Source organism: Carettochelys insculpta, chromosome 15 (assembly GCF_033958435.1).
Source record: "Carettochelys insculpta isolate YL-2023 chromosome 15, ASM3395843v1, whole genome shotgun sequence".
Taxonomy (NCBI): Eukaryota; Metazoa; Chordata; order Testudines; family Carettochelyidae; genus Carettochelys; species Carettochelys insculpta.
The window spans coordinates 14595524-14610237 of NC_134151.1; the positions used below are offsets into that span (position 1 = coordinate 14595524).

The following is a 14714-nucleotide window of genomic DNA, read 5'->3' on the forward strand; positions in this document are numbered from 1 at the left end:
CAGCTTTTACACACAGTGTTCTTCACCCTATCTATTTAGCCTTGTTTTAATACATTTCCTGAATCTGACTAGACTGATTTTATTAAGAGGAGGGTAGGCCGATCTTTGTGAATTCTCCCTAATCCTATCACAAGCTGAACCACCTCATTCACAGCAACTCCACCAATGCTGCCTTCCCCATTCCTCGAGTTACTTAGCAACAACCATCCCTCCCCCTTTCACTCCCCCACTCTAGCCTATCTATTTTTCACCCACTGCAATCACGATTTGCAGGCTGTTGAAAACAATGAGGAAGCTCGGCATCGAAGGGGAGGCTTATTCTTTCAACCTTCCTCTCTGTACTTGCCAGATCCTTCTTGCTTCCAAAATGAAAACCCAGAATGCCTGCATAAGTATAATCAAAGGTTAAAAAGCACCTCGGCTGACATCACGCATGTGTTAATCTGTGCTGCAGCAGTGTGCATCATTTCCACTTTGACCTCAGAGTTATTCTGCATTCAGGCAGAAGCTCCATTGCTTTATTCTCCCCCCTTCACCCCTTTTTTCCCTTTCTCCTGTGCTGATGGATTGTGTTGCCTGTGTACCCATGTCTGTGTGAGTATGTGTTTGTGTGTGAGTGTGTTTCTCCTTACCTTGACTGCTTTTGTTGTGTGTGTTCTCCCTTTCCTCACGTTTTCTTCCAGTTGTATTATTTTTTCTAGATTTGGAAGCTGCTGCCTAAGCTGACTGGGTTTTCTTTTTTTTAATTGTAGCTGCAAAAGGCTTGTGCATATCTAATTTATGCCTCCCCTGAATATTAATTCCTGCAGAAGGGTGTAATGTATCATCCTTCTGACAGGACCTGGTAGGGGTGGGGGGAACCACCAGTAAAATAAACAGAGAAAAGGAAAGGGACAGCTACATCTGCAGCCCAGAGGAAAAGGGAAAGGGGAGGGAAGAAAAAAGAGATGAGTCCTCCAAATTCAACAAGCCTGGGGAGTACCGCACTCTCGAATCCTGCATTTTCTCCTAAAATGATGGTGTGGGCACTTGTTCTTCTCTCCCTCATCCAGTGGTAAGACGCACTTTTCTTCTTGTTTGGTGGGGTTGAGGGAGGGAGTGGGAAGGATGAAGATATTGTTTGCAAATGCACAGAGTTGTTGTTAGAATGCTGGCAGTTTAGATAACAGCATTGCCTCCATCTAGCTCCTTCACTGATGGGATCTTCCTGTGTTTTATTGGTTTTACAATTCTTGTTGCGAGAAGAATGGACAAGCTAAAAGAAGGGTGATATACACCTGATTTTCATGTCAGATGTTAATGCTATGTTAATGAATCCTTTTCCCTTTGGTTTAAGGTTTGCTACAGTACATGGAGTTATAATATAGCCATGCTATGTGGGCAGCATACCATTGCATTGATCTTTGCTTCCTCCTAAGCAGTCACATAATGGCTGTGAATGGGCTTGTACATCTCCAAGACTGTATTTATATTTCTTCAGTACCAGGGTAACAAAACCAGTGCAAGGAGCCCGGACCGAGGACAGAGATCCACTTTAGTATGTAAACCTCTGTGGCTTGAGGAAGCCTGGGGAGATCTGCATTTCTGTTATTGATGGTACTTGGAGCCCAGGCAATCAGCATAGGGATGTAATGTCAGGGTATATGTTATCCACAGAGGCAAACATGTTAGGCAAATGTTTACACTGGTGTTAACGGGTGTATTCCTCACCCATAGATACTGTCATGCACTGTACAGAAGACATATGCTTGCTTTGTGTGTGTATGTGTGTGTTGCATACGAAAATGGAAACAGAAAACAAATATCTTAGTAATAGAGGTTAAAAAGAGAATATGTGTGTAGGGGAGATATAAAGGGAATTAATATTACTGCACTGCAAAGCATTATGCTGAACCAGACATTCCTTAAAAATTGTGGACTGTGCATTTATCGGGTTAAGTGACAAAGTATTATTGCTTTGTAAAGTACCTGGCCATTCATGATCGACTACTTCCCATAATCACACAAGGGCTCCTTTGTTTCAAGTATTAATGCAAGGAGTACTCCTTCCCCTCTATAACACTGAAAAGCAGATGTTCTGCTTTTTCACATGCACTTTCTCTTTTCACTCCTCTGCGTACTGCCATATTGAAAGAAATTAGATGGAGCAGTTGCAGTGGTTGCAGTTTTCTAGGCAAAAAAGCCGTTGGTTTTGACTGTGTAGGGAACCAGTTATTTGCTGTAAGACTGAGCTTCACACCATCCCAGGTGCAATGTAAAATAACGCGAAATAGAGCAGAGGTGATGTAAAGCATGATGTGTTCATAGACGAAAAGCAATTTTGTTTCTTTGTAGGATGGTTGTGTAATGATTTATTAAGGGATATTTTACTATGACCATGACTAATGTGATGGAAAACAAAGCTTTACAGCATATAAAATAATAATAATAATAATAATAATAATAATACCTCATATAAATATAGAGGCCTTCCTTTGAAGTGGCTATGTCTCTGTTTATATCCTTATAAGTGTGTATTTCTTCTTCTTTCCTGGCAAATGAGCACAGTTTACATGCACATAGAGTTACCTGTCTTCAAGTAAAATAAAATGACAGTTAGTTTTAACTCTAATTTTCCTATTCATTTGCTCTTGCTGGTTAATTTTCTGGACACCTGCTATTGATGGGGAATTTCATAGTGAACTTTCAAAAACCTAAATAAAACTCTTTGAGATGTGTCTTCATTATTTAAAATTACATCTGAAGACTCACCAAAAAGTGATGTGTTTTGCTAATAACAAATTGATATTCAATATAGTCCTTCTGTCACCTCACTCACCTCATATTCTAGAAAGTAAATAGCACAGACATCTTAACTTTGATATGTACATTATTATTTGAAAATCTGATTTTCAAATAAATCTGATAAATCTGATTATCACTTCCTTAAAATCTATCAGCACAAAAGAGTAACTTTTACATGGAATTCAATTTCTACTCTTATTGTGGGGACAATGTTTATATTAAACCATGCCTTGACAGTATGTGAAGACATCGTCCTGAGTACCAGTTATTCATAACAAGATGTGTGTGAAGGTCTAAGTATTTTTTCTGAGACTCTAATGACAAAAATACTCAGACATATTTTTAATCTGTTATTACTTAATGTAGCTGTTTTGAAATATTGAACCACTTGGAGATTATAGATCAGTTGAGCTAAGAATTTAAATAAATTCTGAATGTAAATCTCATCAGCAAGTTTATTTACTTCAGTGGGACTTAAAAGTTTAGTATGTGTAAGTGTTTGCAAGATCTGTCCCAAAATAAAGTATATACCAGATATAGCTGTGGCTGCCTATCAATGCAAATACCTGCATCAGACAACTTGTGTTAAATTTCACTTGTTTCACTTTGTGGGTATTTAAAAGTTTTAAGATGGACTTTCAGAATAATAAAGTAAGTTCAAGTTACTGGATGACATTCCAGCTCCATTAACTTCAACAGTGCAAGGAGTGTATTCATAGTCTCAAAACAAATGTGCTGTTACAATGCTAGAGTACTTTATCACCATAATTTCACAACAGGTATTAGTTTAGGGTTTTTCTGAAAATTTTTTATAACTTGTGCAAACTGAAGTGTTAAGGTATGTTTGCATGCGATTTCAAGACCTTCATAATTGTATTGCATATTCAGTTTGTCCTCTCATTTATACCTATTTCACAACAGTGGAACTCCATTGACTTAAATAACTAATACTTAGTTTCCAACAATAAAAGTAAGATAAGAAACAAGCCCAGTGTTCATATGTCACACAGATTTGGGGCTTTTATAAAAATGCTAATAACTGATGTTAAATACAACTGCTACAGTCACCAAAATTAACTGCACTTCTGCCCTAGAAAGTTCAGTGAATTAACGCATGACAATGGCTACATCTACACTAGCCCCGAAGTTTACTAACGAAGCGCTGAAATGCATATTCAGTGGCCACGGCACTTCGAAATTGAGGCGGCTCGCCGCTGCGCGGCTCGTCCCGACCAGGCTCCTTTTCAAAAGGACCCCGCCTACTTCGAAGTCCCCTTATTCCCATCAGCTCATGGGAATAAGGGGACTTCGAAGTAGGCGGGGTCCTTTTGAAAAGGAGCCCGGTCAGGACGAGCCGCGCAGCGGCGAGCCACATCAATTTCGAAGTGCCGTGGCCACCCGCATGCTAATGAGGCGCTGAATATGCATTTCAGCACTTCATTAGTAAACTTCGAAATGGCCATTTGCGTGGCCATTTCGAAGTTTGGGGCTAGTGTAGACACGGCCAATATGTGACGCTCCTACAATATTTACATATTTGTTCCAGAGAGACCCCTTACTGGTGAGCACAAATGTTTAATTAAATTTTTTGCAGCTGAAAGCCATTGTACATCTAATTACTTTGGCTACTGTCTTCAAATAAGTTCGCTGATGCATGGCAACTTTCAAGTCTGCTCCTGAATGTCAAGAAAGATTGAAGAGCTCTCCTGCTGATTTTCGAAAGTTACCATTCTTGATGTCTGTTTTGTGTCCATTTATTTATTTGCGCATATATAGTCCAGTTTAGCCAAAGTTCGTGAGAGAGGGGCATTGCTGGTACATGATGGCATATGGCATATTAGTAAATGTGCAAGGTAACTAGCTTCTGATTGCTTGGATGATATGGTTAGCTCCTCATACAGTGTCACTTAAGTAGATATGCGGACAATGGGGTTTATTGGAAGAACTGATTCCTGATTTCTGTTATCTGGCCTACAGGAAGACCTGAACCTCAGTCGTCTCTCCCCCTCCACCTTCCTGTCTGCCTCTACCCCGCCACCATTGTAATACAAGGGGAGTGAGGTGCCTCAGGCACAGGACACATCAGGAAGGAGTGGTGTTATTTTTTTTGCTTCTCACCTTTGTGTGACCCCAACTAATTATTTTGTGACACCCCAAGCCCAAAAAAAGGTTCCTCATCCCTGCCACAAATAAAGATGATGTGGAAACCTTTTGAGCCTAACATTAATGTTTTACTCTGTTTAAAATGAAGTTTGGTAAACTAATATGATGTACACAATAGGCTAGAAGTGTACATCCCCTTACATTATTGCTGTCTATTTATGTTTTTATGCTCCAGTAGCCTAACTTGAATAATTCGGTATTTCAAGTATTTAGACATAAGCAAATGCATTTTGTCATCATGGGTGGTAGGCTGGTGGTCTGTAGAAAGGTTTGCATTGAGTGGAATGGGTCATGGCCAAAAAGTTTGAGAACCACTGACAGATAGATAGATAAACTAGCAGCTGTGCAGAACATTGCTCGTCTCTTTAACTGAAATAGTACTTTTGAAAATAAATGAAAAATGTATATGCAGTTTTTGATTATAGCATTTTTCAAAACTGAAGAAAAATGAAGTCTGGAGTCAGAGTTCAGGGGTGAGGAGGGGTAAGGGTGGGTGGCTTGGGGAAGAGGCTTCATGGAGTCTCAACGCAGGGGTTGGGGGTGCAGGTGGGACGTACAGAAGTTAGGGAAGGAGTCTCAGGACAGGGGTTTTGAGAAGTGAAGGGTTACCGGGGTGACATTGCTATGGTAGCAACTCCGTCCATGGGGCCAGGGCTGCCACTGTGGCCTGGAGACTGCCTGGGTGGGGCAAGGTTCTGGGTTCAACCCCTCCTGTAGCCCACACACTGTCTGAGACTTGTCCCCCAATCTCTAGCAGCTCCTTCTGTGGCCTACAGGGTCTCCAAGAGGATGGGGGCAGGTTCTGGGTTTGCGGCAGGAGAGCTATGTCTTTGGGGCATACAAGATGGCAGAGCCCAAGCCCTGCTGGCCTCTCTTGTTGCTGCCACCAATGGCCACTCTTACTATCAAGTCCCTCTTGCCTATGACTCCCGCTTTCACTTCCCTCCTCTTCTGTCCCTTCCCTGTCCATGTTCTGAGAAATCCTGGGGTTTCAGGCATTTCCCACTTTCCAGGCAGAAACAAACCCTGACCTTGGTTTACATTAGGCTAAGACAAAGCTGCATGCCAAATTTTGTGGTTGCAGCTCTTACAGCTTAAAAGGAGTTCTTGAACAAATATCGCATCACCAGGCAGACAGACAGGCTCTAATATTATATTATATTATATTATATTATCCTGCTAAACTGGAATGGAATTTCTACTTCTTGCATCTGATGAAGTGGGTTTCAGCCCACAGTAGTTTATGCCCACATAAATGTGTTAGTCTTTAAGCTGCCACAGGACTCTTCATTGTTTTTGCTGAAACAGACTAACACGGCTACCCATCTGAAACATTGCTCGGTAATTTGGATCCTTTTTTCTGTATGCAAATTGTTTATGAGCAGTGTTTAAATTCTTCCACTGCTCTTAGTTGTTGTAGAAATTGTTCAAGTCAACAAACCTCAGAGTATTGGTTAAAATAATGAGGAGTCCTGTGGCACCCTAAAAACTAATGAATTTATCTGGGCATAAGCTCTTGTGGATAAAAACCACTTTGTCAGTCGAAGTTGTCCAAATACACTGCATCAGAGTACTGGTTGTTAGTGAAATACTGGACTTCACTTTTTTACTTTTTTTTATTACTTTTTTACTATTTACCGGGTGTCTGTCTGGCCCTGTCAATTTGTTTTTTTTACTTCTCCCGGTGGGTAATTCAAGTTTATGAATGTTTGGTAGAGATCTTGTCATTTTCGGCCTCTGTCAGTAGGATCAGAGGAGATGCGATTGTATCTCAGGGCTTGACTGTAAAGGATGGATCATGTGGTGTGTGCAGGATGGAAGCTAGAAGCACGTAGGTAAGAGTAACAGTCAGTAGGTTTCTGGTTCAGAGTGCTATTAATCTGGCCATCAGCAATTGGTACTGTCATTTCCAGGAAATGTATCTCTTGTGTGGAGTGATCAAGACTGAAGTTGATGGTGGGGTGTAGATTGTTAAAGTCTCTGTGGAATTCTTCTAGTCTTTTTACCATGGGTCTAAATGATAAAGAAGATAAAGATAAAGATCAAGATTATAAACATGTGCTTTATATATTGGGTCTGTTCTGGTGGGGCTGTAGATATGAAGAAGTGGGACTGTCCCATGAAAGCTCATCACCTAATAAATTATTTTGTTAGTCTTTAAAGTGCTACATGACTACTTTTTTGTTTTGATAGATTACAGACTAATACAGCTATCTCCCTGGTAAAATTCAGATATGATATAAGATTTGCATAGTTGGAGTAAGTTACGATTTGTGCATGTGAATCTAAATGTAACTAAGTACATGCTCCAGCAAGCAATTAAGTCAGGAAACTTGAGTTATATTCCTAATTCTGCCACTGGTCTGCTGACTTGCTGGGAGTATCATTGGGCAACTCACTTTCCCAACTAAGTACTTCATTCTCCCCATTTGTAAAATGGGAACAATGATATTGACCTTCTTCGTAAAACTCTTTGAAATCTATGGATGACTATTTCTATATAAGAGATTATTGGTATTATTACATACTTATATGTCTCATATGTCAGTGAGTCTCAGTTAAGTGTGTTTTCATGCTATGCTAGATCAGTTCTTAGACACATTTAAAAAGTCACACACAGGAGTTTAATGTTAATGGGACAGATTTTGAATTTGATTTTAAAGTGAATAGGAGCTTTGTCCTTGACTCTGTTAGGCCCAAGATTTCACCAGTGATGTCCAAAAGTAACTTGCCTCAGATTTAGTGCTCAAATCGAAATAGAATCAGTCAAAATTGGAGGTTCTTTTTTTCTGTGAAAATGAGAAAATATTGTTGACTGTTCAGAACACTGTAGTAAGCAGTAAGATATTAAATCTGTAAGTGCAACCTTTTCTTTTGAAGGCAGAGTGATTATCTGTCTAGCTATAAAAGACGACTGTGTTGTTGACTGATTCTGAAGATATAGAAATAGGAGTCATATAGTCTACATCTACATGGGAAGTATCCATCAACAGAAGTGTTTGCAGAAGTGATTTCCCTGCAAAACTTCTCTCAACAGATTGCATCTTTATATATAAAAGTGGATCTATCTTTTGATTTGCACTGTCCACAGATAGCAGCCAAATGCTCTGGCCACTTTGTTGACAGAACTGACCTGGAAACCCCAGAAGGCAAGCATGCCTGGAGGACCACTGGCCCTACATGCCCTTAAAGGGCCCTCCCGCCTTCCCCTGCCCCTGACACATGCTCCCTGCCCATGCTGAGGATTGCCTAGCTCCTCCAAGGAAAGCAAAGCTGGTGAAGGACTCTGTTGTTGTTTGTGAGAGACTAAGTACTTGCCAAACCACTGCCATGCCAGAGCAGCACCTGGGCTTGTCATGGACCAAGGACCAGCTGCTGCTGAATCTGCACCTGTTGCTGATGGTTGTCTTCCACCACATCTGGGGAAATTACCCCAAGAGGTGGTACACAGAGCATGCCCATGGTGTGCCAGGGCCCTGGCTGCCCCTGCCCACTTGGGAGCTCAGGTGGGTCTGGAAGTACCCCACCAGCTCTGACTGGTGGATTGCCTGGTCATGGGGCAATGGAAAGACCACCAGTGGATACAGAACTTACAGATGCACACGGATATGTTTCTCAATCTGTGCACCTGGCTCACCCCTGCCCTCCAATGAAAGAACACCAATGTGTGGCCCACCCTCCCCCTTCAGAAGCTGGTTGCCATTGCCCTGTGGAAGCTGGCCATCCTCAAAAGCCACTGCTCCATGGGCCACCAATTTGGCATTGGGAGTTCCACTGTTGTGGCCGTACATATGCAGGTAAGACACCCTCAGGCTGCAGGCCCTGAATGGGGGAGGGGTTTATGGGAGAGGGGAGGGGAGAGGATGAAGCGGGAGGGGGAGAGGAGAGAGTGGAGGGGAAGGGGAAGAGGTGGAAAGGGGAAGGGAGAGGAGGCTGTAGAGCTTGCTGGGGCCCAAGTGCACTATCCCCCCAGTCTCATGTGTGTCTGGTCTCCTTTCTTCACAGGTGGTGCAGGCCACCAACATGATCCTGCCCTGGAGGCTTTTCCACATCACCAGCGTAGACTCCCTTGTGGTGGCTGCAATGCCCTCAGCTTCCCCAAGTGTTTCAGGGCACTGGATGGGACAAACATCTCCACCTGGGCCCTGGACCAAAGTGCTGGACACAACATCAACTGCAAGGGCTATCACTCCATCGTCATGCAGGCCCTGAAGGACTAGTGCAGACAGTTCCTGGATGTCTATGTTAGGTGATCAGGTTGCACCCATGATGCCAGGGTGTTCCAGAATGCCAGTCTGCGTCTGAGGATGGCAACGGGAACCTTCATTCTCCCCCTGGGAGCTGGCCATCGGGGATGTGGACATGCCCTTGTGCATAGTGTGGGGATGAGGCCTTCCCACTCATGCCATGGCTCACGAGGCCCTATGCTGGGCATCTGGACCCCAAGCAGAAACTGTTTAATGCCTGCCTCACCCCGGTCCTATGGGGCTGTCATGTCCTGTGTGCATGCGCTGTGTCCATGGCATGGAACCCAGTGGAGTGTTTCATTGGGTGCTTGAAAGGAAGGTTCCAGTGCCTCCTGTTGTGGCTGGATAGGGGAGAGTGGAATTGCTGCTGGAGTGGAAGTGGGAGGACTTCCTAGAGGGGTGGGAAGTGGATGATGGAGGTGCCCATGAGCAGCCAGGTGCAGCTCCCAGCCACCAAGCACACAGGGATGGGGTGCACACCCAGGAGGCCCTACAGGACAGCTTTGCCTGTGGTCCCGCAATGACCCGCCATGGTACCATCAGGGGTGCCCTGAGCCCACAGCCCTACCCCCTCCCAATTGGGACCCCTTCCCTCACCCACTCTCCACTGGTCCTCACCCAATAAGGGGGAATGGGGGGTGCTCCAGAAACCCTTTACTTAATGACATATAAATGTGTATATGACAAAGATTTGAAAAACAGCTATTTATACTGTACTACTTCACTATATATGGGGGTGGACATGGGATCGGGGGTAGGGGCATCTCATTTGGGAGAGGGAGCTGGGGGGATTAGTCCATGGAGGACCACAAGCCATGCTCACCACAGGAATCCCTCACGCCCAGGGGTTGGAGTCACTGTTGGGGCTGGGATGAGGTCAGGAGCATCGGAAGGAGTGGGCAGGGTTCGGTGGGGTCACACTTGATGTGTGGAGCAGGGAATGGGCAGGAAGACTTGGGAGGCAGAGGCACCAGCCATGGCCAGTGCCCACTGTTGCACAGCCTGCAGCAACAGCTGGGGCATGGGCTCCAGGGGAGCAGGGACAAGGGTGGTGGGAACAGAGATGGGGCAGGGGGAGCAGAGGCAGGGGGGAGCAATAGCAGCAGTGGGAAGGGGAGCAACAGGGACTGTGGACATGGTGGTCCAGGCCACCCTCACCTCCAAGATGTCAAGGAGGAGGTCAAGCTGGGTCAGCCACTGGTCCGAGGCTGGTGCCCAGTCCCTGTATCACTCCTCCTCCCACCTCAGCCACTGCTTGGCAATTTCATTTTGCCACCAGATAGCAGATACCACTGCCCATTGGCCATCATTGTCTGGTCGGCAATGGAGTCTCAAGCCATGGACATGCCCTTGTGGTGCTGGGGTGCCCTCTCTCCATGGTGCTGTTCCTGGGTTGCCCAGCTCCAGCTCCTCCCTGGGGCTGCTTGGCTGGGTGGTGGAGTTGGCCTGGCCCTTGCACAGTGCAGCTGTAAGGAGAGAAGGGGAGACAGTGAGTCCTTCCCACAGCATGGCACCTGAGCCCCCACCTCCCTGTGACCACCTGAGCTCGGGGGTGGAGCTGTCCTGTGTGCATGCACCTGTGCCTTCTGCATGGCAAGTTCTGCTGCCTGGGGACCCTGTGGTATCACAGGGACCAGGCTGACTGCTGCACCTTCCCTGTTACCTGATGGGCTAGCAGCCCAAGGGGTGTGTCCAGCCATGGAGAGGTCCCTGCGTAGGTGGCTGGAAAGCTGGGCACAACCTGGCCATCCCCATGGTGCACACACACATGCAGCCATTGGCACTGTCCACGCAGTGAGTGCTGCCTGTTGGCTGTGGGCATGCCCATCAGTGAGGGGTCCATGGTCCCTGGTGTGTCTGGGGTTGGGTCATCAAATGTGCAGCCAACCTGCTCCCAGACATGGCTGGGGCAGGCAGTCTTCACCCCCCAGGTCCCTGGGGCTCATGTGGTCTCCAGTGGTGCTGGCAGTGGGATGGCACCCTTGTCCATGGGCCGTCCACAGGGTCTGGGGGGGACACACTGCAATGTACATGGGCAATGTGCCCAGCCCATGATTTGGGTTACTTCCCAAGCCTTTCTGGAGAGGCCCACAACATGCCCCATCTGCGCCCCCATCCTGGTATGTGCAACCCATGGGGTAGTCACCAGAGGGTCCCCTGAACAGGTCTGGAGACACTCATGCCAAGGTCGTTGCACAGCAGGGGCTCGACTCCCAGGCAATGATGAGGGTCCAGCAGCCTTGGACATTTTCATAGAATCATAGAAGAGTAGGACTGGAAGGGACCTCGAGAGGCCATCGAGTCCAGCCCCCTGCCCTCTTGGCAGGACCAAGCACTTTCTAGACCATCCCTGAAAGCCATCTATCTAACCTCTTCTTAAATATCTCCAGTGATGGAGATTTTGTCAGAGTGTGGCTGCTGGGGTATGGTGCTGCCAGCCAGCAGCCATGCCCCTAGATTCCTGCCACGGGGTTTCTGGGACTGCCTGTGCCTTTAAAAGCAGCTGATGACAAGGACCATAGAGCCCCACTCGTGTTGGAGAGGATGCCACCCAGCTCCAGCCAGCTGCTGCCATGGAGGACCCATTTGTCGACAAAAGGGGACCCAAAGCACCTGCATGGTACTTTCGTCAACAAAGGTATTATACATGAATGTGGAGAGGTACAGCACTGCTGGTGGATGTGCCAAGCTTTGTCAACACACTGTTGACAAAGCACATCTTGTGTGTAGCTGCTCCTTGGGTTTTCCTAACAAAAGCCCAGTTTTGCTGGGGAAAAAACTCATGTAGATGTAGCCATAGAGAAAAGACAATATTTGAGGTCCAGATTTTGCAGTATCTCTGCTCACAGAAATGCACATATTGTAACTGGCTACATACAAAGAGAACAGAAGAACTGTTGGTAGGTTGTAAATCATTTGTCACTAGAGTTTATAACTTGGGAGTGTAGTAAAAATAGATGACTGTTAATTATATATCAGAAAGCATAAGAAAAGAGCATCTCCGTATCCATGACTGTCTTTTAAAATGTACCAAATAAATAAACAGACTTGTAAATTTCCCAAGATCAAATCAAGTAAGAAACAAGGACAAGCATAATAGAAATGGGACAAGTATAATAGAAATTAACATGCCTCACAAAATCATAGGTGATTATCAGATTTACGACATATTTTATAGGGGCTGTTTGCCGAAGTTTTTTCTATGTGATTTACATTTCCCAAGTGACAGCAAAGGATATTTGGACATAGTTAGGCATATACTTTAGTTTGGACATAAGGAATTATAATCTATTTAATATATGAAAATATGCAATTAAGTCTATTATTACACAAGCAAGGGAGAAGTAACATATTAAGAATGACAAGGACAATCGGGAACATTTGAAATGAATATTGGAGGGTGAAGACGTAATTTTTATGCTTGCCTTATGTGGGTTCTAATGAAATTGCTAATAGTATATAAAGTTGTGATTTTTTTTTATTGGACATCATCTTGTTTTCAGTATAAATCTTTGAGTTGAAAGCTGGGCAATTCGCTGAATGAACCATTTATCTCCTTACCCTTGATGAATAATCCATGCTTTACAGAAAAAAAAAATGGTATCATAAAACTATGGAGGGAAACACATTCTAAATGACATCTCATGCGGACCCAAATAACCCCTCTGAAATAGTGCAATGGAATCAGTAGAAAATCAGTAGGAATCAGTAGAAAATAACAAATATTCTTCCTCAATAATGATTCAGTGTTTTTTTTGTTTTTGTTTGTTTGTTTGTTTTTGTGACATAAAAAGCATGTTCTGGTCATATGAGGCTTTTGTCAATCTGCATCAAGATATTTTCAGAAATAAACGGCTGTCTGTGCACCCTGACAGATTGAGGATTAACTACTAAATTGCATTCCCAGTTTATCAGTCCTTTAACAGAATGTTCCTTTTAAAATTCTGCAATCAATAAGGGAGAGAGAGAAAGAGAGAGAGAGAGAGAGAGAGAGAGGGAGAGAGAGAGAAGGACGTAATTATTTCAGTTTTTATATACACTAAAAAATCTGTACTAAGAAGTAAGGATCATTTTACCAAATCATTACGCTGAAAATATCTAACAAAGAGATACGTCAAAGTGTCTAAGTCAAAGTAAGCATAAGCTATTTCCATTATTATACTTCTGTTGGTTATCATCATGAAAAGAGAGGTTAATTCACTTTTGGGATGTCTTTAGTCGTGTGACCTACAAAAGAGAAAGGGATGATAAAGGTCTAAATCCCTTCCTGTGTGTGGTAACTTGCAGTAGTGCAGCAAAAGAGAGCAAAAAGAACATCTAGGTCTGAAGGAAATGTTGGTGCTGGTGGGAGGCAATTGTTCATTCTCTTCTCACCTTTTTGCTCTAATCTTGCCCCTTTTTCCAATTTCCTCCTTTGCTATCTTTTGCCACACTTCTTAATCCACTCACAGATGTACGCAGTTTTGCTTGAGTCTTTCATGAAGTAATGTTTGAAAACAAATGGGAAAATGGATGTGCTTTTTATCAATGACAGTATTTTTCAGAGATGAAGACAAGTAGAGGCTGGAGTGAGGGTTCAGCAGTGTCAGGGAGCAGTTGGATTAAGCAGAGGTTTGGGAGATGTCAGGGTCCAAGGCAAGGGGAGACTGAAGGCTGGGAGTAGGTGTGCAGAAGTCAAGGCAGGTGGGAGGTGCTGAAGTTAGGACAGGAAGCTCAGAAAGAGGGCTGAGAGGTGAGGGAGGGTTCACTGGGGCTGCCCGTGACAGCAAGGGTGATGCTGCTCTTGTTCCTCTCAGAGGACTCGGGCAGTGCTTCCTGGCCAGTGACTCCTCCAGGGAGTGGGAGAGCCAGGGCTGCACCCTTGTCAGGTGGGACCTGGGGTCTGGGCCAGGCCTCGAGCTGCGCTGTAGCCACCTGCAGGATGTCTTTGTTGGGGGGGCGCAGCCCCAGCGTGTTGCTGTTTCCCCAGCCTGCCTGTGCTCCCCCAGCCTGCAGCTGCTTTAGGGGGCTTTGTTTGGGAGAGTGGCCTCCATCCCACAGCCTGTTGAGGGGGCAGTGCTCTCCAGCTGCCCTTCTCCCCCACCCTTCAGGTAGTCAGGGGATAGCAACATTTTGGGGGCTAGCCCTGGTCTCCAGAAGCCCCTTCACCATGCAGACTGCTTGGTGGTGCAGTCTGGGGGATGACCAGCTCTGGGGGGCTGCCCCAGTCTCCAGTGCTCTTACATGTTATGTAGGGGCATGGTCTGAGGGCTGCCCCCCGCATCAGAATCTCCCCTCCCCCCACAGCCTGTAGGCTGTTGAGGTGGAGGCAAGGCTCTTGTCATTGCCGCCATACAGAAGTTACCCCCCTCCTGAGAAGTCTGTAGGCTGCCTGAGAAGGGCCAGACTCGGGGGGGAGTTACCCTCTTCCAGTGGCCCTGTACAACATGTGCAGGCTGTCTGACGAGAATCCAGGTTCCAGTGGCTGCCTCCCCACCCCATCCACCTACCCCTCTGCAGCCTGCATGCTGTCTTATGGAA

General features: G+C 45.3%; 1 protein-coding gene across 1 annotated transcript in view; it reads left to right on the forward strand.

The window, feature by feature from the left end:
- The first annotated feature begins 947 nt into the window (after nucleotides 1–947).
- Nucleotides 948–14714, forward strand: part of GABRG2 (gamma-aminobutyric acid type A receptor subunit gamma2) — an 84292-nt gene continuing 70525 nt past the window's right edge. Inside the window, exon 1 of the mRNA XM_075009326.1 lies at nucleotides 948–1054. Within this exon, the coding sequence (XP_074865427.1) occupies nucleotides 948–1054 (107 nt within the window). The remainder of the gene's footprint in view (nucleotides 1055–14714) is intronic.